The sequence below is a fragment of the Neoarius graeffei genome, chromosome 17, assembly GCF_027579695.1.
Source record: "Neoarius graeffei isolate fNeoGra1 chromosome 17, fNeoGra1.pri, whole genome shotgun sequence".
NCBI classification, from domain to species: domain Eukaryota; kingdom Metazoa; phylum Chordata; class Actinopteri; order Siluriformes; family Ariidae; genus Neoarius; species Neoarius graeffei.
The window spans coordinates 27,750,522-27,776,400 of record NC_083585.1 but is presented as its reverse complement, the minus strand read 5'-3'; the positions used below and the strand labels follow the sequence as shown (position 1 = coordinate 27,776,400).

The 25,879-nt window shown below is 41.2% G+C and overlaps 1 protein-coding gene across 7 annotated transcripts in view; it reads left to right on the top strand.

Annotated features, from left to right (window-relative positions):
- Positions 1-25,879, top strand: part of usp32 (ubiquitin specific peptidase 32) — a 146,726-nt gene that overhangs the window by 111,876 nt on the left and 8,971 nt on the right. For 6 of the 7 annotated variants that reach the window (XR_009656865.1, XR_009656863.1, XR_009656862.1 and 3 more), the window contains 19 exons: positions 2,040-2,180; positions 2,409-2,568; positions 7,325-7,479; positions 9,319-9,400; positions 9,522-9,596; positions 9,963-10,101; positions 10,241-10,346; positions 10,448-10,621; positions 10,862-11,036; positions 11,117-11,268; positions 12,483-12,594; positions 12,696-12,943; positions 13,038-13,222; positions 13,648-13,734; positions 13,811-13,931; positions 19,032-19,223; positions 19,327-19,573; positions 19,734-20,170; positions 20,393-20,485. Coding sequence is in view for 3 of the 7 variants with exons in the window: in XM_060943942.1 (XP_060799925.1) it covers positions 2,040-2,180; positions 2,409-2,568; positions 7,325-7,479; positions 9,319-9,400; positions 9,522-9,596; positions 9,963-10,101; positions 10,241-10,346; positions 10,448-10,621; positions 10,862-11,036; positions 11,117-11,268; positions 12,483-12,594; positions 12,696-12,943; positions 13,038-13,222; positions 13,648-13,734; positions 13,811-13,931; positions 19,032-19,223; positions 19,327-19,573; positions 19,734-20,170; positions 20,393-20,485 (3,081 nt within the window). In the remaining 4 variants the exon portion in view is untranslated. The remainder of the gene's footprint in view (positions 1-2,039; positions 2,181-2,408; positions 2,569-7,324; positions 7,480-9,318; positions 9,401-9,521; positions 9,597-9,962; positions 10,102-10,240; positions 10,347-10,447; positions 10,622-10,861; positions 11,037-11,116; positions 11,269-12,482; positions 12,595-12,695; positions 12,944-13,037; positions 13,223-13,647; positions 13,735-13,810; positions 13,932-19,031; positions 19,224-19,326; positions 19,574-19,733; positions 20,171-20,392; positions 20,486-25,879) is intronic. The other variant, XM_060943943.1, reaches the window with a different exon arrangement.

The following is a 25,879-nucleotide window of genomic DNA, read 5'->3' as shown; positions in this document are numbered from 1 at the left end:
GATCTTTTGGCCATTGCAAAAGTAGAAAAGAATTTCAATACGTAAATTGTGCATGAATAATTACTCAAACTTCCACTGAAAAAAAAATGATTTGATTTCCTGATTACTTAGATCACGTGACACCGTTCCACAATTATTGACATCCAGATAATTATTTATTTAAAAAAAATCAGTATATGGTACTAAGTTAACAAAACATTAGTTTTTATTTAAAATTTGTTTTACTTAGACTTTTATATTTAGTACAAAATGTCTTTTATATAAATATATGGCTGTCCGTGTTAAGTAAATGAAGTAATTCTAATGTTCGTAAACAAATGAACTGAATGTTTAACCTGAGTCAGAAAATCTTTTTGTTCCACTTTCTAAGTATTTTCATAGATCACATTTTGTTAATCATTTGTTGTTTGTATTAATTTCTAGTTTTGTAGTTTAGCAATAAATGTCAAGGGAATTGACCTTATAACCACATGAAAATCCTGGTCAAAGGTCACATGTCGTTCCTCAAACCAAAATATAGAATGTCTACTGTTATTGTAATGTGTGGTAAATATTTACAACAAACTTCCCCAAAAAAAATTCTGAATGGAATAGAAAAATCTGAATATTTCAAGCATGTATTTTTTTTTATTAATTAATTAATTTTTTAATGCTAGGAATTTAATCTTGGTCTAATTCTATTTATTGCAATAGGATTCCAAATACTCTATAAGCAAACTTTTTTTTTTTCCTGTTAAAAATCACAGCACTTTTATTTATTTATTATTTTTTTAAAAGTACTTTATCTCCTTCAACAATGTTGCACAAAAATCGATCCATAACAGTTGTAAATGTCCCTTAATTCCACAGGGTGTCGATAATGGTGGACATTGGTGAAAGTGATCACTATTATCGACACCTCACGTGACTCTCAAACGTGCGTTTAGATACAAAACGGCGGCTGTCAAATGAAAGAGTCAGAAACAAAGTGGGTTTCGACAAGATCATGAAATATCCGTGAGTTTGATCAGTAAAACCATGTCCATGATCTTTCCACCATGTTTACCTGCGATGAGAACGTCCGGGTTTTCCGAAAAATTGAAAGGGTGAGGCGGGTCTTCTGGTTGATTTAATTAACCAATAATAACTGTTGGAACTGAAACTCACCTTTTGTAAAATTGTTTCGTATTGGTAAATCTGAAAAGGTGCCGATTAATTAATTACGGACAGTCGATAATTGTAGCTGCCACTCTATTAATCATTAACACAACTACGGCCATAATTTTAAAAAAAATCAGTTTTCTTGTAGTTTTTATTGTTTCAGAATTACCTCTATGGCACCATAGAAAACCCCCGTTCCTGAGAGCAGCTCACAGAATGAAGCACCTAATCTTCATCAAGCACATAATTGGAGCTACAATGGGAATAATGTGTTGGAATCTTGTGGTTTTTTTTTTTTCTTTCCACTATAAACCCTGTCAAAAAGCTGTCAGTCAACAGCTGGAAAATTGGCAATTTTCTCATGACTCGAATGCTTTCGAAGTGTTTATAGCAAGAGCTGTGCAGGATGATTTGACAATTTACAATTTTATGACTGCCAAATTTCACTGGAATTTTGGAGGGATGTTTATTTATTTATTTATTTATTTATTTTATGACAACAAATTGCATAGTGAGAAACTCCAATATTTTTAAAACGGCAGCGTGTCAGACTGCAATGGCTTGATGTGTGAGGCTCAGTGTGTTATTACGGAGTATAAAAACTTGCAACACTAAAAACAATAACACCTCGTCCTTTTAATAAATGACTCGTACTGTCAGGCCTGATCATATGCCATTATTCATTGCAGTTGTGACGGATAAGCCTTTCAAAATGTGCTCGACTTCATTTCACTCTGCTGGCAATGGAATGATTTCAGCAGGTGGTCTCGTGCCCCTGCTGCTGGTTTATTTCAAAAAGTTGATATTAAATGGCCGTTTATCAGGAATATATACCAGGGCGTCCTCATTGCTGTTATGATGAGCAGACAGAACTTTTTTTTTTTTTCTCCTTCCTGCAGGTACCGACGTTAACCATGGAGGGAGGTCGTTTGAAGAAACCTCTCAACCTGATGGCTGGTCAGGATTTTGAGACCGTACCAGAGCCGGTGTGGCGAGCTCTCTACCACTGGTACGGTGCCAACCTTAGCCTGCCCAGACCGGTATGTGTGCCAGTCTTCATCAGTGGGGGGCGGGAACAAACTATACAAAGCCATTCATCTGCCCATGTTGGTTCCATAAATCCTCAGTGTTTTTTGAGCCTTTTATTAAACATGCTGATGACAAACCAGGACACTAAGCATCTTGTTATATATCGGTAAGAAAGCTAATTTTATTGGCAGGGATTTCTGGCTGCAACACTTTCCTTCTGTTTGTTTGTCTCTCTAAAGGTGATCAAGTCAGTGATCACAGACCAGCCAGAATTGGAGCTCTTCCCTCGTTATTTGCTCTTCCTACGACAGCAGCCAGCCACACGCACTCCCCAGTCCAACATCTGGGTTAACATGGGTATGAGCAGCCTGCGAATGTTCCCTCCACAGTTTCCTCGAGGTAATGTAAGCCTGCAGCAAGAGAGCGGCTCCCTCCACCGTCCGGGGCAACCTAATCTCCTAAAACACTCCTAAAGGGGATTTGGCACAGCAAGCGCAGCAAATTCTGACTGGCAGCGCTAAAAAAAAAAATCGCAAATCCTGGTCAATCCTAGCACCTATCTCTGCCTGCTTTTCGCATACCTGCTGTTGGGCTCCGACTGAAGCCTTGTGTGTTTGTTTAAGCAGGCATTAGAGGATACAATTTGGTTATGGAGCTCGTTATCAGGTTTCCTGAAAATCACTAGGTAAAGAAGGGACCCATAGCAGAGCGCTAACCTGATTGTGCAGCACTGAGGCAGCGTGCTGGTGAGCATTAGAGCTCCACTAATCTTATTTTAGCTATCTGATGCCTGGCTACAGCAGGGTTTGTTACATGGTTCACCTCTCAGTCACAACTCTGCTTCTCATGTCGGATATCTCCGCGCATTCTGGAAAGAAATGGGTGCTCCTGTCCAGTTGATTGCTTCTAATGATCTTGCAGATGGGATTAGGGGGATTGAACTAATTATTAATCAACATTGCTGTATTTATACTTGCATTGCTTTCCCTGTGTCTGAAATCACTCACTTGTTCACTACTCACTGTCAGAGGTGGACAGTAACGAAGTACGTTTACTTGCGTGCTGTACTTAAGTCCACTTTTTGAGTATCTGTACTTTACTTGAGTTTTTTTTTTTTTTTTTAAAGTTATGACTTTAACTTCACTACATTTGACAGACAAGTATCGCACTTTTCACTCCACTACATTTCTGTCAAGGTCCTCGTTACTCTGAAGCGGCTTTGAAAGTGGATATTTTTTCTTTTCTTTTCTAAAACATGATTGGTTTTTTCGCACGTGACCCTGAGACAGCTTATCGATAATCACTAGGGTCACGTCACGTCCATAGACTGGATAAAATCAAGTTCAGTGATTTCTCAGCAGCGTTATTTAACACGATCAGTTGATGGCAGAATGGAAGGAAGCGGTTCTTCTGGAGAATGCACGCACCCTATATGGCTATACCTAGAACCCATGTTTCAGTTTTCTGAAAAGATTAACGATTCGTTTAGTTTTAAATGTTTGCTGAAAACGAACCACATCACGGCCTATAAAAACTTGCCATCTAACCTGCGGGAGCATAGTGAGGTACACTACCGTTCAAAAGTTTGGGGTCACCCAGACAATTTTTGTGTTTTCCATGAAAAGTCACACTTTTATTTCCCACCATAAGTTGTAAAATGAATAGAAAATATAGTCAAGACATTTTTCTGGCCATTTTGAGCATTTAATCGACCCCACAAATGTGATGCTCCAGAAACTCAATCTGCTCAAAGGAAGGTCAGTTTTATAGCTTCTCTAAAGAGCTCAACTGTTTTCAGCTGTGCTAACATGATTGTACAAGGGTTTTCTAATCATCCATTAGCCTTCTGAGGCAATGAGCAAACACATTGTACCATTAGAACACTGGAGTGAGAGTTGCTGGAAATGGGCCTCTATACACCTATGGAGATATTGCACCAAAAACCACACATTTGCAGCTAGAATAGTCATTTACCACATTAGCAATGTATAGAGTGGATTTCTGATTAGTTTAAAGTCATCTTCATTGAAAAGAACAGTGCTTTTCTTTCAAAAATAAGCAAATTTCAAAGTGACCCCAAACTTTTGAACGGTAGTGTATATAAACGTTTTATTCCAAGAGAAAGCTTGCAACGAAGTTGTCTGTGCTTTTAGAGCTAGCGATAACGTTGCAATAGCTATGCAGTCTGGTTAGTCAAATGACTCTGTGGATTTGCCCGCCAAGTTGCCGTAGCCTTGTCCACGGCTAACGTTAACACATAGTTAGTTAACTTGGACACTGTTAGCATGTAAAAACGGAGTTACGCTAACATGAATAACGTTAACTTATCTGAAGTCCTTTCAGAAATGTGTTTTAGTATAATCTTGCCAAATAAACAGAACGTAGAAATCTTTCTCTTCTAGTAGCATTAGCTACCCAATATGATTTCGAGTTTGAAAAGCGTTTGCTAGCATGTTAGGTGGAGCTTCACTGACTAGCTAGCTTAACGTTAAACCAGCACGATGGCACAGCATGCGTTCATTTTGTGAATTCACAAAATAATCCAGTCGGTTGCTTCAGAGGCGTTAGGTTTTGTAAGCATTGTGGCAATAATACAACGTGTTGACAGAAAATGTACTTTTAATACTTAAGTATTTTTAAAAGCAAATACTTCAGTACTTGAGTAAAAATTTGACTGGACAACTTTCACTTGTATCGGAGTAACATTTGACCACCAGGATCTGTACTTTGACTTAAGTAATGAAGTTGGGTACTTTGTCCACCGCTGCTCACTATATAGAGGACTATATAGTGAGCTCATTGTTAAAATGTAAACGCTTTTGGACAGTACTCCGTCGCACCGTTATTTACGTCATTACTGTCACACAATTAAAACGTGCCAGATCAGTCAGCTGATGGGTTTTCAAAATAATAAATACCTGCTTGTATTTTTGTGATAAATGCATATTATACTGCATGTATTTCCCACATTTAATAAATACAAAGTACTTTGTGTCTGCTGCATCCTTCAGTTCTTTTAAAGGTCCCATGGCATGAAATTTTCACTTTCTGAGGTTTTTTAACGTTAAAATGAGTTCCTCTGACCTTCTTAAGTCACCCCAGTGGCTAGAAATTTCATAATGTGTAAACCAAACTATGCCCAACATTTGAGAATGGCGCGTCAAAACGGCGCGTTGATAAGCTCTTCCCTTTACTACGTCAGCAAGGGAGATGATTCCCACCCACTGTATGGATTGCCCTGCCCAGCTCAAAAGTTGCCACCAAACATGGAAGTTGCGCTGTACATGGATGTGACAACACAGAAAAGAGTCTGTTTTTACTGCCGACGGGAGAGCCCCTGAAGACGCAGTGGCTTAATTTTATTTACTCCAATAATACGCCGTCGAGTCTACCTAAGACGGTGTATGTTTGTCGGAAGCATTTTCCTGAGGAATGTTTCCACAACTTGGGACAGTACAGGGCAGGTTTTGCACATCAACCGTCACTGAAGCCTGGGTCCGTACCAAGCATCCCTGCCGCATCAGCAACAAACACCGAACAAGTAAGTGTATAACTGTTAAGTCGTTTTGCCGTGTTTTAAAATCGGTGCCACGTTAGCCTTGCAATGGCTACATTAGCTGTGCAGCTAACCGCTTCCTGCAGTTAGCCAGGTACTCTGCGCTACAAAACCAAAAAGCATGCAGCATGCTCTGTCATAATAGCCAATCAAAACAGTTTTTACAAAGACACCCACATTCTTTTTTTAAGTCACTCGTTCATTTTATTTGTTTGTTTGTTCAGGAAAAACCCAAACATTTGTTGAATTTATTTTATTTCCTCGCGTCGCACCTTAATGACGTCAGCGCGCGGTATTTTTCCCTTCGCGGTTTGTTCCTTCTCTCTCGCCATAGTAAGACACCCACATCCGCTTGTTCTGACCCACTGGAGGTAGCGGCACAGTGCTGTTAGCCAATCAGAAGTAACACGTTTACATGTCATGAATATTAATGATAAGACCCGCCCCCACCCTCTACCCTTCCCCGCCTCCTGCTTCTCATTAGCAAAACGACACACTGGGAAAAGCGCTGAAATGGGGCTTTCTCCCAGGAGGCTATATCTACGTGCCAAGGGTTCATTTCGAGAAAGGCTGTGGATATAACATCCGGAAACCTCCACGAGCCCGTTTAAAGCATCAACAAACCACCATGCCATGGGACCTTTAAATCAAGGCTGAATACTTTTTTCTTTTTTGCTGCTGCCTTTTATTACATCAAATTTGAGGCTTTTTTTTTTTTTAATTAAATCAAATTTGATGTTTTGACAGCAGTGAATCATCTCATCGATTCGGTCCATTCCTCACTCTGCACTGTAACTTTTATTCTTGTATTTTATCGGTCTTATTCTATTTTAGCTCAATTTGTATTCTCTTACCATTTTTAATTGTACTTGAATGTCCGTTCATAACATGTTTCTTTCTCTGTCTGTTCACCCCAACACTTTTTTTTTTTCTTTTTCAGCGCAACCGCAATGCATGATGGGATATATTGCTTGTTTAGTGACCATCGGTTGTACGCTACTTTTCGTGATGCATTGTGGGATACTTTGAGTGCACTACTGTATATAGGGTGTAATAATTCTTACTATACAGTACATTCGGACAGCACTACGAAATGGCGTCCTCACTATATAGTGAGTAGGGAGTGATTTTGGACACAGGGTTTGTCTTTTGTATTTGTGGGGTGGGTGCTTTTGGCTTTCCTTGCATCTCTTTTTATTCCCCCAAACTAATAGTTAATCAGTCCTTTTAAAATTGCCTTTACCCTTTCTTGCTGCTACTTACAGCTTAATATATTCTTATAAAAAGCTTCCTCGCCCCGTGGTGTATACTGTATCTTTGATGGGGATTGTTTGTCATCACCTTCAGCTGTTTAACTGGAGAAAGTGAACTTTCTCTTATCACTCGAGTCTCTTTTATATTGTGAACACTTGCTTCACACAGTGCATTCACACTTACTTGACACGTCTTTCAAGTCTTTTCTGTGAAACGACAAACCGCTGAGCACTGTATAACAGCACAGCAATGTTTTCAAGGTTTCTTGGAATGGATATTCTTTACTGAATGGAACAAGTATTAAAGACAAGCCCCCTTTTTTTTTTTTCCCCCCCCTTCCCACAGGTAACATGCCATCTCCGAATGCCCCACTAAAGCGTGTGCTGGCGTACACTGGTTGTTTCAGCAGGATGAGCACTATTAAGGACATCCATGAGTACCTGTCACAGAGGTTACGCATCAAAGAAGAAGACATGCGCCTCTGGCTTTACAACAGCGAGGTGAGATTCTCTGTAGCTTCCCTGTGCTATAGGTCAGTCCTCTTAGTGTACTTTTTATTCAAACACATTTCCAGATCACTGAATAAGAGCAAGCATTATTTTCCTGAATGTGAATCTTTGGGTACACTACCGTTCAAAAGTTTGGGGTCACTTTGAAATGTCCTTATTTTTGAAAGAAAATCACTGTTCTTTTCAATGAAGGTCACTTTAAACCAGGGGTGGGCAATTATTTTTTTTTCCCTGGGGCCACATGAGAAACAGAATTTTGTGGAGGGCCGGACCAAAAGGCTGAACTAAATTCTGCATAATATTAATTGTATTTCTTTATATCTCATTCATTATCTGTAGCCGCTTTATCCTTCTACAGGGTCGCAGGCAAGCTGGAGCCTATCCCAGCTGACTACGGGCGAAAGGCGGGGTACACCCTGGACAAGTCGCCAGGTCATCACAGGGCTGACACATAGACACAGACAACCATTCACATTCACACCTACGGTCAATTTAGAGTCACCAGTTAACCTAACCTGCATGTCTTTGGACTGTGGGGGAAACCGGAGCACCCGGAGGAAACCCACGCGGACACGGGGAGAACATGCAAACTCCACACAGAAAGGCCCTCGCCGACCCCGGGGCTCGAACCCAGGACCTTCTTGCTGTGAGGCGACAGCGCTAACCACTACACCACCGTGCCGCCCTATTTCTTTATATAAAGCAGTAAATAACATTGTTTTTACAAGCTGCTAAGACTGGTAAGAGTCTGGACAAAACGAGGTTGCCTTACAAAAAATGTCATTTATTCAGTCAAATTTCCCAAAACAATGGTTAACAAAATGTGAACGTTTGTACCTTTTGTTTCAGTCACATTCACCCCAAAACACAATAGACATCACAATATTGTCTTTCTACTCCAAATATCAAGCAAGATACATCATATTATAATAATGATGCCCACATTTGTAGTTTAATCACCTCATTTGGTGCTTTTCACCGGAGATCGGCTCCGGGGCCTGCTGGTGACGTCACACGATGTGATTGGCTGGACCGTTTGAAGGATGACGTACAAGTTTGTGGTTGGTCTGGACAAATTATGGAAGTAGTTATCGCGGGATTAGGTTTCGTGGGATTTCATGTCGCGCGCATTGCGTTTTTGTTGAACACAACTTCAAAATAAAAGCAATGCACATTCAGTCCATGCATGAGGTAAAATTAGAAAATACGTTTATTTTGTAATTTCTCATTAACCTTACGCGGGCCGGTCAGAATGAACCAAAGGGCCGGATGCGGCCCGCGGGCCGTAAAATGCCCAGGTCTGCTTTAAACTAATCAGAAATCCACTCTATACATTGCTAATGTGGTAAATGACTATTCTAGCTGCAAATGTGTGGTTTTTGGTGCAATATCTCCATAGGTGTATAGAGGCCCATTTCCAGCAACTCTCACTCCAGTGTTCTAATGGTACAATGTGTTTGCTCATTGCCTCAGAAGGCTAATGGATGATTAGAAAACCCTTGTACAATCATGTTAGCACAGCTGAAAACAGTTTAGCTCTTTAGAGAAGCTATAAAACTGACCTTCCTTTGAGCAGATTGAGTTTCTGGAGCATTACATTTGTGGGGTCGATTAAATGCTCAAAATGGCCAGAAAAATGTCTCGACTATATTTTCTATTCATTTTACAACTTATGGTGGGAAATAAAAGTGTGACTTTTCATGGAAAACACAAAATTGTCTGGGTGACCCCAAACTTTTGAACGGTAGTGTACGTGTGTAAGCATTGCATGCAGGTTGTATGTTTAAGGCATCGGTATGAACTCCTTACACTTGCTTAAAATCCTCTCAGAATTACCTCACACTCCTTGATGATGAAGATCACACTTTAGAGAGTTTGAAAATAGACGATGAGCAGCACTTGGTGATTGAGGGTATGTCTGTGACTTTTTTTTTTTTTTTTTTTTTTTTAAATCTGTGTCCAAATTCAGACTTTGCACATTTCGCCAAGTTAAAGAAAATATTGCAAATTCTCTCCTTTTTATCTCACACTAGTTCGAAACAAAGACATGAGCTGGCCAGAGGAAATGTCCTTCATCGCTAACAGCAGCAAAATAGACAGACACAAAGGTAACGTTCGGAGCTCAAGGAGGACTTCGTCAGCGATCAGTCTGTGGTGTTTTTCACTCCATGATAATTCCCCTTTTAACGTAGATTATTAAATGGAGTCTGTGGAACACCGTGGCGTGCCAAAATAGCGTGAACCTGATGAGAGCTTTCTGTATCTGCTGGGATATTTAATATTGATCTCTTGCAAATAAAACCAGATGTAACTGCATGAATAATTAAAGTAGAAAGAAGTACAAATGTAATGACTCATCTCCTCTACTTTTCCTAGCTCACTGTGTCTTTTGATTTGTATTCGCTTTTTGTTGGACTAAATGTATCACGAATTGAATTTTGAAAGTAAAACGGCTTGCGATTTTCTTTCTAAAGTTCCTACAGAGAAAGGTGCGACAGGTCTGAGTAACCTGGGAAATACATGCTTTATGAATTCTAGTATTCAGTGTGTGAGCAACACCAAACCGCTCACTGACTACTTCATCTCAGGGAGACACCTCTATGAGCTGAACAGGTGAGAGACTCAAGTCTGTTGTAAATAGTGCTTTGTTTAGGAAAAAAAATTGTTTTTTGAGCTTATTTGATGGAGCTTTTTTTTTTTTCGTGGAGGATGATGAACGGCTGACTTTCATTTCGTATTCTTATCTTGACAGAACCAATCCCATAGGAATGCGAGGCCATATGGCCAAATGCTATGGAGATTTAGTGCAGGAACTCTGGAGTGGAACGCAAAAAAATGTTGCCCCGCTAAAGCTCAGGGTGGGCACTTTTTGTACCTCGTCATTCAAATTTGCTTGAGGAATTTTTCCTACTTTACTTTCAAAGTAGCCATACTAACGTTAGCGTCGTATTTCATGTAGTGGACGATAGCAAAGTATGCGCCAAGATTCAACGGCTTCCAGCAGCAGGACTCTCAAGAGCTCCTGGCATTCTTGTTGGATGGTCTCCATGAGGACCTGAATCGGGTCCATGAGAAGCCCTACGTGGAGCTGAAGGACAGCAATGGACGGCCAGATGCGGAAGTGGCCACCGAGGTCAGTGTCAGGCTGTTAGACATTTCCGTAGTTTGTTGTCCCCATTTGCAGAGCTCTCAGTGACTGCATGATTTGAAGGAGATCAGTGAAAATCACTCCTTCAGCTGAAACTCCTTAACGGGTAGATTAGCTTTAATGGTGATGTGACTTATTGATGTAGCATTAATGAAAAGACGGCAAGAGGCCTGTGGGAAGTGCTGTACAATGTAGTGCTTAAAGCGGCATTTTGTGTGTGTGTAGGCCTGGGACAACCACTTGAGAAGAAACCGTTCGATTGTGGTGGACCTGTTCCATGGCCAGCTCAAGTCCCAAGTCAAGTGCAAAACATGTGGCCACATCAGCGCTCGCTTTGACCCTTTTAACTTCCTGTCCCTGCCTCTTCCAATGGACAGCTACATGCACTTGGAGATCACAGGTGAGGTGCAGCAGATGAAAAATGGTCATCTGAACTCTTCTGATCTGCATGAAGCTCATGGACGCACCTGTGTTTTACAGTCATTCAACTGGACGGTTCCACCCCAGTGCGCTACGGTCTCCGTTTGAACATGGACGAAAAGTATACAGGCCTAAAGAAGCTGCTGAGTGAACTGTGCGGTCTAAAGCCAGAGCAGATCCTCCTGGCTGAAGTCCATTCCTCGAACATTAAGGTGAGCTGAACACGCTATCAGCAGTGACTCTCTGGAGGACATTAAACATTTATCGTGATGAGTCTGGTGTCTGACGGTCGTCCAGGCTGTAATTCAAATCACAGGTTTATATTAATGTGGTCATTCTAATATGCTAGTAACGCCTCATTCACAGGGACCGATGTGGAGGATATGCTAATAATAAACACAAATATAATCAATGCATATAATAAATGACTTGCTGACGCTTTCTGTAAGGACATGTTTATCATTTATGGACAGAAGTCAAGCTGTATTTATTGTCTTAACTTAGAGAGAGATAACAGGGATTATTCTATCCATGTTCACTGGATATGAGCAATTGCACGCTCTGATTGGCTACTCTACTACTAGGCTATCAGCTCATATACCGTGCGTAGAGAAAAACAAAATGGTGGCACGTGTTGCTGAACCAACCGAGGACGAAATAAAAACTCTACTCGAAAACAAAACTCCAAAAAAGTAAAAAAAAAAATTTTTTTTAAATGGAATAAAAGTATTTGATGGTAAGTGGGTTGGTTTGTTTTTTCCTTCTCCCCAAGAATTATTATAGCAGCATTTTTCACAAATTGCTACTGTCATTTCGCCGGCTTCTTTACATTCTAGGCGGAAATGATTTTGTCGGATGTTTTGTATAAGGGTTTTTTTTTATATTTATTTATTTATCAAATTTGCTAAAAATAAAAATGCTCTGTTTCTCAAAATCCGGTGAATGTGGATAGAATAAAACAGTTATTCCACTCAATCTCGTCGTACATGGCTTATAGCCAACTCGGCGTCACGTGCCTCGTCAGTTATCAGCTCATATATTCTATGACTCGATTTCGTGGAATAACTGTTAACTGTCTTCTCTCATGGATGTTCCACAACCTTAATAGTAAATATGAATGTGAAACATGATGTGCTGTTCATTCATAAACAAAAAATTTTAACTTTTGTCAAATTGTTTCAGAGAAATAAAACACAATTGGAAATAATCAACTTCAAGGTGGTAAAAGTAACTCCGCTTTATGTCGGGTCACATCACGCCACCCTGGTGATTTTTTATTATTTTCCTATACCGGCACACCCCATCATGGTTTTTATTCCTTACTTATTATTAGGGCTCGCACTGATCAGCGACTTTTATTTGATTTATTTATTTTTAATACAAGTCCTACTGACAGACATTTCAGTGAATATTTCTATCTCTCTAGAACTTTCCTCAAGACAACCAGAAAGTGCGGCTGTCTGTAAATGGCTTCCTGTGTGCGTTTGAGATTCCTGTGCCTGGTTCTCCCACCTCTGTAACTTCTCCAGCACCAATAGGTGAGCGAGACGAGCCTCGATATCCAGAGCGTTATTTGCTTTTTAATCCACATGAGCTCCTTTTTGTCTCATTCTTTCTTTTCAAAATGTCTTCTCTCCAGGTAATACACTGATAGGCAATGGCATCACTCGGAACGGCCATGCTGAGAAGCCTGGCCCCATTCCGAATGGCACAGCTGGCACACCCATTCAAAGTGGATCTGAGAGGAGCCTGGCTAATGGCATTCCAAGCACAGTGGTGCCTTCTGGCTCGGAAAAGAGCCTTGCCAACGGCATCCCCAATGGCCATGCCACTCCAGTTCAGGACAGCCCTTTCATCGGCTATATCATTGCCATGCACAGAAAGATGGTAACTAGTGCAAGACTCGGGTCAGGTCACTACTCTCACTGTGAAGAATCTTTCTGCTGTGGTACTGAGTCTGTCATCATTCTGTCTCCTTTAGATGCGGACAGAGCTATACTTCCTGTCCTCTCAGAAGAACCGGCCGAGTTTGTTTGGCATGCCTCTCATTGTGCCCTGCACAGTGCACACCAGTAAGAAGGATCTCTACGATGCTGTGTGGATTCAGGTGTCTCGTCTCGCCAGCCCTCTGCCCCCTCAGGAGGCCAGTAACCATGCCCAAGACTGGTCAGTTATTTCTTCTCTCGTTATATACAGTATTAATTCTGTCTAAAGTCAAAAGAACTAACAGTAGATTTGTTCGCAAGTCTAAGGAGGTATATGATTAACGCGTGTGTCCAGGATAACGGATGGTACACAAGGCATTGTGATGTGATCGATCGGAGGCTTTAGGCCACGAGAACAAGAGCAAGCATTAATTGGATTATGCAGCTTGTCAAACTTGCACGGATATGGATCGTATTTTTTTGTGTACTTTTGTTTTGTGGAGTTGTCAGAAAAGCTGCCGGGAACCGAGTTTCACATTTCTGAAAACATAGTGTTTGAAATTTAAACTTGTACAGTCATGGGATATCAAATTTCTGAAGTCTAAAAGCACACCCTTATTTTTTTAAATATATTTTTATTCTAATGTGGATTCTGTTGTACTGCAGTGATGACAGTCTGGGTTACCAGTACCCTTTCACCTTGCGGGCAGTGCAAAAGGATGGCAATTCGTGTGCCTGGTGTCCGTGGTACAGGTAAGCCATTTATCCTGTCTGTGTTTTTGTGTTCGAGGGCTCCATTGAGTGATAAGCATGGTCACGTCTTTGGCAGGTTCTGCAGAGGTTGTACAGTGGAATGTAATGAGGACAGAGCATCCCTAGGAAATGCCTACATTGCTGTGGACTGGGACCCCACAGCCCTGCACCTCCGTTATCAAACTTCCCAAGAAAGGGTGAGTGCCATAAAAAAAATAATAATAAGTGGAAGCTATAATGCCATTGTTATGGAAAGTGTTCTGAGTTTTTGACACTTAAATTGTCTGGTCCCGAAGACAGCATTTCTGTGTCCAGTGTAAAATTAGTTCTGGAGGAGTAAAGTGTTGTGTAATGGACACTAGCTAGTGCTTTTAGTACGGCTTGTTTTGTTTTGGGTTTTTTCCCCCCTTTTTTTCCTTTTCTAATGCTTTTTGAAATTTGATTCTGTTCCACACCAGAGCTGAAAAAGCATTTGTCAGAAATGTTAACAATTTGACCTTTTTGTATAACTACAGACCACGCGTAGTCAACAATGGTGCACCACTGAACTACAGTCAAACATACTGTTTCATGGCGGGAGGAAGCATATTTCAGTAATTTTCCTGTGAATAATTTTAAAAAATTGGGTGAAGGTAATTAAATTTACGTTTTCAGAATAATTTTCAGAATAATCTGCTGCAAATCTGTGGCTGTAATTGAGACTAGATGAACTGTGGCCAAAAGTATGTGAACGCCTGACCATCACACTTTTATGAAATCATGTGCAGTAATATGGAGTCCCAGTGAAAAGTAATTTTTTTTTTTTTTAATGTTCTAAACACTGGGTGTGATGGCCGGGTATCCACGTATTTTTGGCCATTATTTTTGGCCATCTCATTATCTCTAGCCGCTTTATCCTTCTACAGGGTCGCAGGCAAGCTGGAGCCTATCCCAGCTGACTACGGGCGAAAGGCGGGGTACACCCTGGACAAGTCGCCAGGTCATCACAGGGCTGACACATAGACACAGACAACCATTCACACTCACGTTCACACCTACGCTCAATTTAGAGTCACCAGTTAACCTAACCTGCATGTCTTTGGACTGTGGGGGAAACCGGAGCACCCGGAGGAAACCCACGCGGACACGGGGAGAACATGCAAACTCCGCACAGAAAGGCCCTCGCCGGCCCCGGGGCTCGAACCCGGACCTTCTTGCTGTGAGGCGACAGCGCTAACCACTACACCACCGTGCCGCCATGTAGTTTGTTTAACCTGTAATTAACTAAACATCCTGCTATCCAGCGATTCTGCTACTCACAACCAAGAAGTTGTATCTAGGGGGTTTACATCATATAAAATATATTATCTCTTGTAGCCAATCATTTCTCGTTAGATGAGTTGCTAAGATCACCTGCATGTATGGACATGCGTAGGCCTACATTTATAAACCTTATTCATTTTTACAATTTGACTTTTGTTAAAAATTCTCGTGGCTTTTGAATACAAGGTCAGGATTGGCGAGGATGTCGTCCTTGTTATAATTTGAGGATTAATGAACGCAACTTCAGGCAGATAGCATACGCCAAAAAAGGATGTAGGTCACTACTATCTGTGTCCTTGAATCATTCATTTGGATTTAGTGGATCAAACCTAAATATAGGAGATGTGGCTCTAGGTCTCCATTATCAAATTGACACATCACGCACACAGGTGTGAGCAGAGAATGTGTTCTGTTCTTATAAACACCATTTCCAGAAAAGATGGGCGATTTTTGTAAAATGCAATAAAAACAATGTTATTTGTTAATTGTCGAATGTTTTATTTAACTGACAAAAGAAAAGAGTTCTGATTTCCCTGATAGACTTAAATGTGTTTTGTAGATATAAAACTTGAGAATTTGATGCCTACAACACACACACACACACACACACAAAGGTTGGGACAGAGGCATTATTACCATTGTGTTAGATCACTTTTCCTTTTAATAACACTTTTTAATCGTATGGGATCTGAGGACACTAATTGTTGCAGTTTTGTGATTGGAATTTTTGTCCATTCTTGCCTGATACAAAACTTCAGCTGTTCAACAGTCCATGGTCAGCGTCATCTGATTCCCCTCTTCATGATGTACCACACGTTCTCAGTAGGAGACAGATCTGGACTGGCAGCAGGCCAGTCAAGCGCACGCACTCTGTGTCTATGAAGCCATGCTGTGATAATGCGTGCAGAATGAGGCCTTGCATTGTCCTGCTGAAATAACCATGAAGTTCGTAGGAAAATTGTCACCTTGATGGCAACATATGTATCTCTAAAATCCCAATATACACCTCCATGCCATTGGTACCGACAGACACACACACACGTATGCAGTACACACATGCAGTTCACCCATGCTGTGGACACTGATGCGCCCCCCAAATCATGACAGATGTTGGTTTTTGCACTTTTCACTGGGTGTAGATGGTGCTTTTTTGTTTTTGGCATGGAGAACTTGGCATCGTTTTTTCCTAGAGACAAGCTGAAACAGGAATTCTTCTGACCACAGCATGCATTTCCACTGTTTCAGTCCATTTGAGATGAGCGTGGTCCCAGCTCGGTGGCATTTCTGCATAGAATTGATGTATGGCTTCCTCCTTGCGTAATAGTTTCAGGTTTCATTTCTTTATGCAGCAGACTGTGTTTTAACGATACTGTGTTTTGACGACAGTTTTCTGAAGTACTCCTAAGCCCATGTGGCTATATTCATCACGTCACATAACGATTTCTCATGAAATACCATCTGAGGGCTCGAAGGTCGTACACATTCAGCAGTGGTGTCTGGCCTTGCCCTCCACGATTCCCTGAATCTTTTCACATGTCCTGCAGATGATGAAAGACTTGAAATATTTTGCAGTCTTGTGTTGAGAAATGTCCTTGAGCTGACTGACATTTCTCTCGCAAAGTTTGGTCCAGCATATTGAGACATGACACAGCTTTGCCAAGGCTGAGCCTTTGGTGGATTCTTCTTTTTATACTCCGTCATGATGCCCTCACCTGTTCCCAGTTAACCTGCTTATTGTAGAATGTTTCACAACACTGTCACTTGAATTATTCTATCAACTTTTCACTCTTCCTTTGCCCTGTTACAGATTTTTCTTTTGAGTGTGTTGCTGGCATCAAATTCAAATTTTGTTTATATTTACAAAATAGAATCAAGTTGGTCAGCCAAAGCATTTAAAAGCCATTTATTTGTGCTTTTATCAGTTAAAATAAAGGTTTAAGAGAATTTATGAATTACAGATTTGTGTGTTTAGTGCATTTTAGAAAATGTTCCAGAAACGGAGTTTGCATTTTGGATACAAATATATTCTAGTTAAAGATGTGTGTGTGTGTGTGTGTGTGTTTTATTATTATTATTATTATTATTATTAAATTAAAGGGTAACTCCAGCTGCCTTTTTCCAGTTGTCCTATCCCATGACAGCGGTGGTGTTTTGTGTTTTGTTTTAATGGCTGCTGGACTCTGATTATCGCTTGTGAAGGGGTCACCCATAGAAAGCTTTGCATCATTAGAGTTCGTATAAAGCAGGACAGTTGGATTTGGCACCATTTATTTAGAAGACTGGGTAATATTTATATTAAATTATATTCTGGAATCTGAAAAATGTAGAATTGTTGATACTGTGATAAGAAATTATAGAATCCTGTCTTTCTCACCATCTTTATATGTAGTCAATTTTACTTATGCCGCTTTTCCACTACAAACGCAGCTGAGTCGGGCTGAGCCGTGCCGTGCTGAGTCGGGCTGAGCGGGGCTGTTGGAGTTGCATTTCGACTACAACCGCGCTGAACCGTGCTGGCTGGAAGTGGGTGGACACATCGGGTGGAGTTAGCGAAAGTGGGTGGACGTCAGGTGATGTCGTTAAGCAGCGCAAACAGTGACATCAGTGAGCTTTTAAGCGGTAGTCTCACGACCCGAATAGTAAACAATAAACATGGAGGACATGGAGTCGTTAGTGTTGCTGGTCTTGGTGCTGTGGCTTGTTGTCACCGACAACGCGGACAGATACTGGCAAGAGCGTGTAGGCGAGGCGCATAAGTACAGGCGTACTAACACCTTCTGCGCGCTTCGGCAGCGCATTGATACGGAGCTCAGATATCAATGCGCTGCCGAAGCGCGCAGGTGTTAGTACGCCTGTCATTATAGTGCGCACTTTCCATAGCATAGAAAATCGCTACGTTTCAATTTGTGTAACTGAACTTGTTTCATGTCACTGGTCATATAAACCTATGTAAACAGGAAAAACGCGGAAGAGTTTGGTTGCATCTAACTACAGCCCCAAAAAATACCATTGGCCATGCTGAGCCTAGCTACATTGCTAACAGGAGTGACAGCACATCTGACTGCGTCTGACTGACTGGGAGGTCGCGCAAAGCTCGGAGAGGTACGGAGCAGCTCGTCTCAATTCAGATAAGAGCATATTTCATTATGGAAGTACGGTGGACTGTTCCTTTAAAGCAGATACGCAGAGCCTTTATTTTTAAATACATTTCTGAGTGGATAGTACCTCCGTCCTTGACTCTTGTATGCTGCATAAATGGGAATAAAAATATATATATATTTGAGAGTTAAAATCGACCGCAAAGTTGGCATTTGAGCTGCCCCGCTGAGCCAGCCAGCCGAGTGCGTGACGTCACAGCGGGAACCGGTTTTCATGCCGAGGCCTTTTATAGCTATAGACCAAAGTCATATAAATAAACATTTATGGTGAAAGTAAGAAATAGCGTTACTGACTTGCTCAACTAAGACTGATTTGACTTCACTGATTGTGGGTTGACTCTCATTAAAACAGGATGGGTGTTATAACTTATACAACAGACATGTACATGCATGCATTTTCACTGATAAAACGTAAAAAGCTAATTAAATAATCAGATGAACTGAGACAATCACATTCTGAAGCAAATTAAAACACACAATACAAGTTACATGTATTAATTTAAATGCAGGTAAACAACGCTTTTTTTTTAATCCAAATGAGAGTTGGAGCTTACCCATGTGTGTTCTCATTTCTTGAAGGCCGATTTCAGAAATCTATCCTGTGTTTATTTTATTAATGGAAAAAAATCTTGGGCAATATAGAAATTCAGCGAATGACAAATATTTCAATTCGTACATAATTTGATTGTTACACCCACACCAGAAGTTCTCACACTAAACGGATGTTCAAAATCACTGTTGTATACAATTTCCCCCAAGGACCTGCTAGTTACTGTGAAGTCTAAAGTCTGTTTGCAGTGGTTAGTGATGAGGTGGGTTTGTGTGTGTTTTGTGCAGATAGTGGAGGAGCACACGAGTGTGGAACTAAGTCGGCGTGCCCAGGCCGAGCCCATCAGTCTGGACAGCTGTCTGAAGGCCTTCACCAGTGAAGAGGAGCTGGGTGAAGATGAGCTCTACTATTGCTCCAAGTGCAAAACCCACTGTCTGGCCACCAAGAAGTTGGACCTCTGGAGGCTGCCTCCCATACTGGTATTTAAAAAAAAAAAAACTACTCCTTCCACCTTCCCTCTTGCATTTGTTCTATAGTTCACCTGGTCATTGAGGGACGTGACTCCCAATATTTATTTTTCAGATTGTTCATCTGAAACGCTTCCAGTTTGTGAATGGCCGCTGGATTAAGTCCCAGAAGATAGTGAAGTTCCCACGTCAAAGCTTCAACCCCAGTGCGTTTTTGGCTCCACGTGATGCTCAGGGCCCATGGAGCCTACAGAGCCAGAGCGAGTGTCCAGTAGAGGAGCTTCAGAAACTCGACAATGGAGATTCCTCAGCGTCTTCCATTTCCACCACTACTGTGGTCAGCCTTCCTGTATCTAGCAGAGGTCTGTCTCTACACTGTCTTCTTTGCCTGTGTCAGAGGCTACAAGCAGTCTAATGTATTCCCTGCTCAGCAATTTGATTTGACTTAACGGTTTAGCTGTTGTTTAAATAAAAATAGACGACCTTGAACCTGTTCTTGTGAAATGCCTCTGTTCTATCTAGGCACCCCGAATTCGAGTAGAAGGGTAAGCAGCCCGCTGAGCAGAAACAACAGCCCCAGTAACAGCCCTAAGAGCACAGGCCGAAGACAGGGACGTCTGCGTCTGCCTCAGCTCGGCAGTAGGCACCGGCTCTCCAACAGCAAAGAGAATCTGGACAGCAGCAGCGGCTGTAAGGAGAGTGGCCCAGAGCCAGAGCCCAGCATGGTAACAGAGGCGGAGCTTCAGGTGGCAGGAGCTACTCCAGAGCCCAACACACAGGACTCTTCCTGGACATTGGTTCCCTCCAGTACAGACTGTGATGTCATCATGGTGAACGGGCTGAGCCAGGACCACAGCCAAATCAACGGGCACGCAGACGCCAGCACCGAGCTAGACAGCACCTCTCGCCAGAAGGATGAAGTCTGTCTTGAGCCAGTGTACAATTTATATGCAATCTCGGTAGGACTTCCCTGTCTACTAAAAACTTTCAGAACTAATTTTGGTTGTGGTGTGGTACATGTTTTTGAAAAGGGTTAATATTTATTGTGAAACCTGGACACCTCCACACCTAACATGTTTTGAAAATATCTAATTATAATAAGTATGTTCCATCACAGGATTATGAAGGTTTTTGCCCACTGAAATTTACTACTTTTTTTTTTCCTCTCTTTTCCTTTGTAGTGCCATTCAGGAATCATGGGAGGGGGCCACTATGTGACCTATGCTAAAAACCCCAATGATAAATGGTACTGCTACAATGACAGTAGCTGCAAGGTAAAGTGTGTTTGCAATTATTCATATTAAAGTTTCTATCAATCCTTGAATCGTAATGCTCCCCACTCTCTCCCCTGAAAGATTCTTTAAAGGCATAAGGGGTGTGTTTATGGAGGTTGGTGTGTGTGATGAGTATCGAGGACTGGATCATTGTTGGATTATATTAAAAACATACAGATGGGTAGCAAATGAAAGGAAAAACAGCATGAAGAGGGCAGATTGGTTCCATTTGTCCCCTTGGAGGGGAAGCATTAATGCAAATTAATATTCTGACTTATTCTAGAAACGTGCCTCACTGGGCACAAGGAGAGATCACACTGAAGGGGCAAGGATGGATTATTGAATAGGTCTACTAGGAACAGCCAGAGACTCTGAGTAAACTTGCTCTTATTTGAGTGTTTATTATCCCCCGCCCAAACGAAGTTTGGTGGGGGATATAGAAACGGGTTCCATCCATCGGGTCACATTTTCATTTCCGGGCCGTATCTTTAAAGCTACTCAAGATATCTTCATGAAACTTTGTATACGTATCAACCAACATGTGAACTGGTGCCTTTTGCTATTTTGGATTTTTGAAAAAAAGTATTTTTCAAATTTTTACATAAAAAAAACTAGATTTTGACTTGGTTTCTAAGATCAACGTTCGTTTCTGGAGCATATATCCAAAACTATTGATGATACGGATTTGAAACTTGGTATACATGTTAACAAGGTGATGTAGATGTGCCTTTTCATATTAAGAAATGTTAATTTTTCATATTTTCATGGAAACAATTTCAGACTTGGTCTCTCAGGTTATATGAGTAGCACGCTGTGTGAGCACAATCGCTATCAGGCGCGTTAAAATGTAAATAACTTTTTTTTCTAGAATTTCACCAAAACTCATTGAATTTTCAGCATTGTAAGAGAACTCCCTAAAGTATTATTCAGCAAAACCCCAGAATGATGGCACAAATCTAGAATTTTTAACAGAATTTTAGTTCTTAAAATTTAACGTAATTATGGACGTCACGCGTAACATTTACACCCGTGAAAAATCACTTTGAATGCTGTTTTGAAAGTTTTGATCAAATATTCTCTATAATAAAAAAAAAATCGCTTAAATATTATAAACAGTCTTTTAATGTATCAAAAAATAATTTTGATAAAGCAAGGAAATTCGGAAGAAAATTTTTTTTTCTTTTGCTTGTTGTGCGCGTCACGCTACCAAAATCTAACTAACCCCTTCACGAACAATTCCAACTTTCATGGACTTGTAGCGCGAATAAACCTTTCAAAAAAAATATATTAGAATCCTGGTGATTTATATCCTCGTAGCTTCAGTAGATCTAGAGATTTAGTCGATTTAATAAATCCCAAACGCTGTGAAACACGCCAGCCATCTATGGTGAGAAGTGCTGCTGTAGTTGAGAAACTCTCATTTCTCCCGCTTCCAACTAACTCTGTGACCCATACCAAAATAACAATGTCACGCTCATCACTTAAGGATGATTTTATGCCAAGTCTCACGGAAAAATGCAGCGAAATAAACTTGCTAGAAGCATTTTTCAAAATCCCAAACATTATGAAACATTTCTTGTAGGGTTTCAGGTTACAAATTTCGAGAATAGAGAAATTGCGGCGCAAAAGTTTGCCACTAAACTCGCGAAAATACTCCATCCTAGCGAGTTTCACAACCGAACTAGGCTACGTGACAGTCCGTGACCACCCAGGAATGTTCTAGAAGGTACGCTTCTAGGCACGTGCGATCGAGAAAGACGCCACATGAAGGTAGTAAAGGTAGTATTTCCACTGTCTTATGACGTTTTAGCGCGATAAACAATGCATTATGAGTAATCATTAAAATGCTGATTTCAAGGTTAAAATGGGTAAAAACAACAAGTTTATTATAGATATTGTAAAAATTGTGCCTAATAGTTATTTCAGTACATAAAATCAAAACCTGAATTTTTAATTTTTTTCCCTATGTTACACCATTATGCATCTATAGCATGCTACTCATCTTAGTCTTAGGGGTCGGTTTTGTTTCCGGAGCAGAACTTGAAAACTGAGTGGTGTGTTCTTGAAAGTTGGTATATGTGTTGATTAAGTAATGTATATGTGGCTTTTGATATTAAGAAATGTGAGAAATTTAAATTTTAGCTCACCTGGACCAAAGGCCTGGTGGGCTTATGCTACAGTATGGGCTGCTGAGGTCAGTGTAAAGAGGTAGGGTGGGTTGGTTTCCTGTAGCACAACTTGAAAAATGTGCCAAGATCTTGAAACTTGGTGTATAGTTGGTATATAGGGCGGGGGATATAGAGATCTTGCAGTCACGTGACCGGAAAGTACACAACCGCCATCGTGTCGGTCAAAAACACCGCTGAATACTGCTGCACTCGTGTACAGAATGGATCAATTTCAACCGACGGACTACACGGCTCATTTTTCTAATGAACAGATAACTAGATATATGTCTAAAATAAACGATCTACAGATTTGTGACCCTTATGGCTTTCCGGACGGAGTTTTCACGACCGGATTTTGAACTGCCAGCGGAATACCCGGACGTGTATGATTACCTCATCAACTTTCCCTCGCTGTTCAGTGGTGAAGCACTGCGTGCTTATAAATCTCTGGAAAGTTTTCTTTACAGAAATTCAGGATTTGTCAGCGACTCAGATGTGGCATCTTGTAAGCAAGAAAATGATCCTCATTGGACGGGTAAGTCACTTAAGTATTGAGTATAGCACTGACCAGCCGATTGTAGAATAGAATAAGGTAATTCCAAATCGTCCGTGTTGTTTACATGGATCTGGCGTTGGAGAGGTAGAGGCTTGGCAGTGGAGGTTTGAGTAGCTGTTTTCTGAGCTTAGTCAACAGGCCGGCTCTGCCTGTAGCCTCGCTTTTGCTTCGGCTCCCGGCGCCGCCTCCTTCGCTTTGCTTCCGATAACAATCCACGGAGACCCCGCTGGTCTCGCTATCTGGTCTCGTCCGGAATGTTTTTTTTTTTTTTTTTCTCGTCCGGAATGTTGTGCATGCGATGGAAATCGCTACAAACCGTCATTTTCTGCTGGAAACCAATGTCCAGTAAGTCCATATGGTTGTAGTGGATATTGAAGTCCGGTACAGACGAACAACACACAAAAAACATAAAAAACGTGCACAGGTAGGGAGAGCTTGTAGCCGCAGCCGTTGTAGTAGAATTGTATATAGTAGGGTTTTCCAGAAGAAAAGGTAGAAGTAAAAGCAGAAGTAGAACTAGAAGTAGAAGGCGGAATATGGCGTTTGCCCGACACGATGGCGTCTGTCACAATCTGGATCGGCTGTGACGTCACATGCAAGATCTCTATAGACAACTCTGTCTTCTTGTTCTGACCACCTTTATCCAGTTAACCGTTTGAAGCATCAATATATGATGATTAATCACTATTCTCATACGAGGGTACTTCAAAAAGTTCTCTGCTTCACCTAGGGAAACGTCACAGGAGAAAGATTGTTCTTACATTATTTTTCAACATGGTCTCCTTGAACTTGAATGCACTTGGTCCACTGATATTCAAGCTTCTCTATCCCTTCACGGAAGGAGGTCACATATTGAGGTTCCAGATTCTCCTTAACAGAAGAATGGATGACTTCATCACTCTGAAAATGGCGACCACGCAAATGGGATTTCAGTTTGGGGAAACGGATAGAAGTCAGACCGTGCCAGGTCGGGTGAGTAAGGTGCACGGGGCAACAGTTCAAAACCACATTTGGCACTGCCACCTGTGCTGTGTGGACGGGCGCATTGTCCTGGAGCAACAACACACAAGCTCGAGTCTTTCCTCTCCTTTTTTTATTTGATTGCTTCAACATTGGAGTTTTTGTGGACAGTGATATAAGGCTTTATAGTATACAGTAATGCCCCAAAATAGGAGGTGAGGCTGAGAACTTTTTGAAGTACCCTCATGTCGTACTGACGTCCTACGTACACTCCACATGGAGAAAATATAAAAAAGAAAGGCAATAGTTGGATGTAGAGAGAAGCGTTGATGAGGTGTGTGAGTTAGTGATGTGTATTAGGACTAATAAAGACTTGGGAGTGGGTGGATTTTACTTTCACACATGGGAGTGGGCAGGCAGATTTGAACCTCGCAGGTTAAAAGGGAGATAATGCGTTTGCACCAAGGTTTAATCCAAATTCATTTAAGATGTTAAACTAGAGTACAAATCAAATCATCTATCACGAGCTTGTGGATTAAGATCGTTTTACACTCCAAGTGTTTGCATGGAATTTTGCAACCACTTTTCATCTTGCATCAGCCTCTGCTCTCATGTGCAGCACTCATTTCTGTGCTGTAATCCACTGGTTTGGTAATTATAACAGTCAATAATATCTGTATTGACTGTCAGGTTATTGTAAAAATGCATTGCCACTTTGATCACACGCAACTCATTTGATTAATGAACTTTTCACTCGTGCACTCTGGTAGTTACTACCTTACCTTGTATTTACCACGTGTGCATCCAACTGAACAGCCATGGAAGATTTTGAACCGACCTGGCCCGAGTTTCCCAAAAGCATCGCACCGCAAAGATCATTGTTAAATGGTAGAGCGAGCAGCACAGTGAAGGCTCTCTCTCCAAGCTAAGATGCTCTTAGTGTTGAGAGGCTTTTGGGAAACCCCCCACCCGTGATCAGCAAAACAGCCTTTGAGGAAATGTATTTTGTAAGAATGGTGTTCATCTCTCCAGTAGAGTTCCACAGTCTTTTTAAATCTATGCAAAGGAACTTAAAAAGCTGTTGGTGCACCATTACTTTGGTTTACTGAAAGATAGATAGATAGATAGATAGATAGATAGATAGATAGATAGATAGATAGATAGATAGATAGATAGATAGATAGATGTGTGTATATGTGTGTGTGTGTGTGTGTGTGTGTATATATATATATTAGTGCTGTCAAGCGATTAAAATATTTAATCGCGATTAATGTCGCGACTGTCATAGTTAACTCACGATTAATCGCAATTTAATCGCACATTTTTGTCACATGAAAAACCATTGTAATTCTCTTATCAGCATAAAAAAGTGAATGGGCTTGCTCACCGTTCGAACTACGCGGGTACTCGGGGGGGGATCCGAGATCCCCTGAAACAGACATGAGATCCCTTGAAAACATGATTTGGGAAATGTTGGGGGGTCTCTAAAATATTGGCAAAATGATGTTTATTGACATAGCAATCGTGTGTAACGGGAAGCATTTGCATATCCGAACTGAGCGCGCGATGGAGAGCCGCGCTCTGAGACAAGCGCAAGCACCCCCCCCCAAGGGAAAATAAGGGACCCCCCAAAAAATATCGGCATAGTTCGAACACTGGTTGTACCAATTTTTTTTTTATTGCAGAGCATAACACGTCACAGCCACTGCA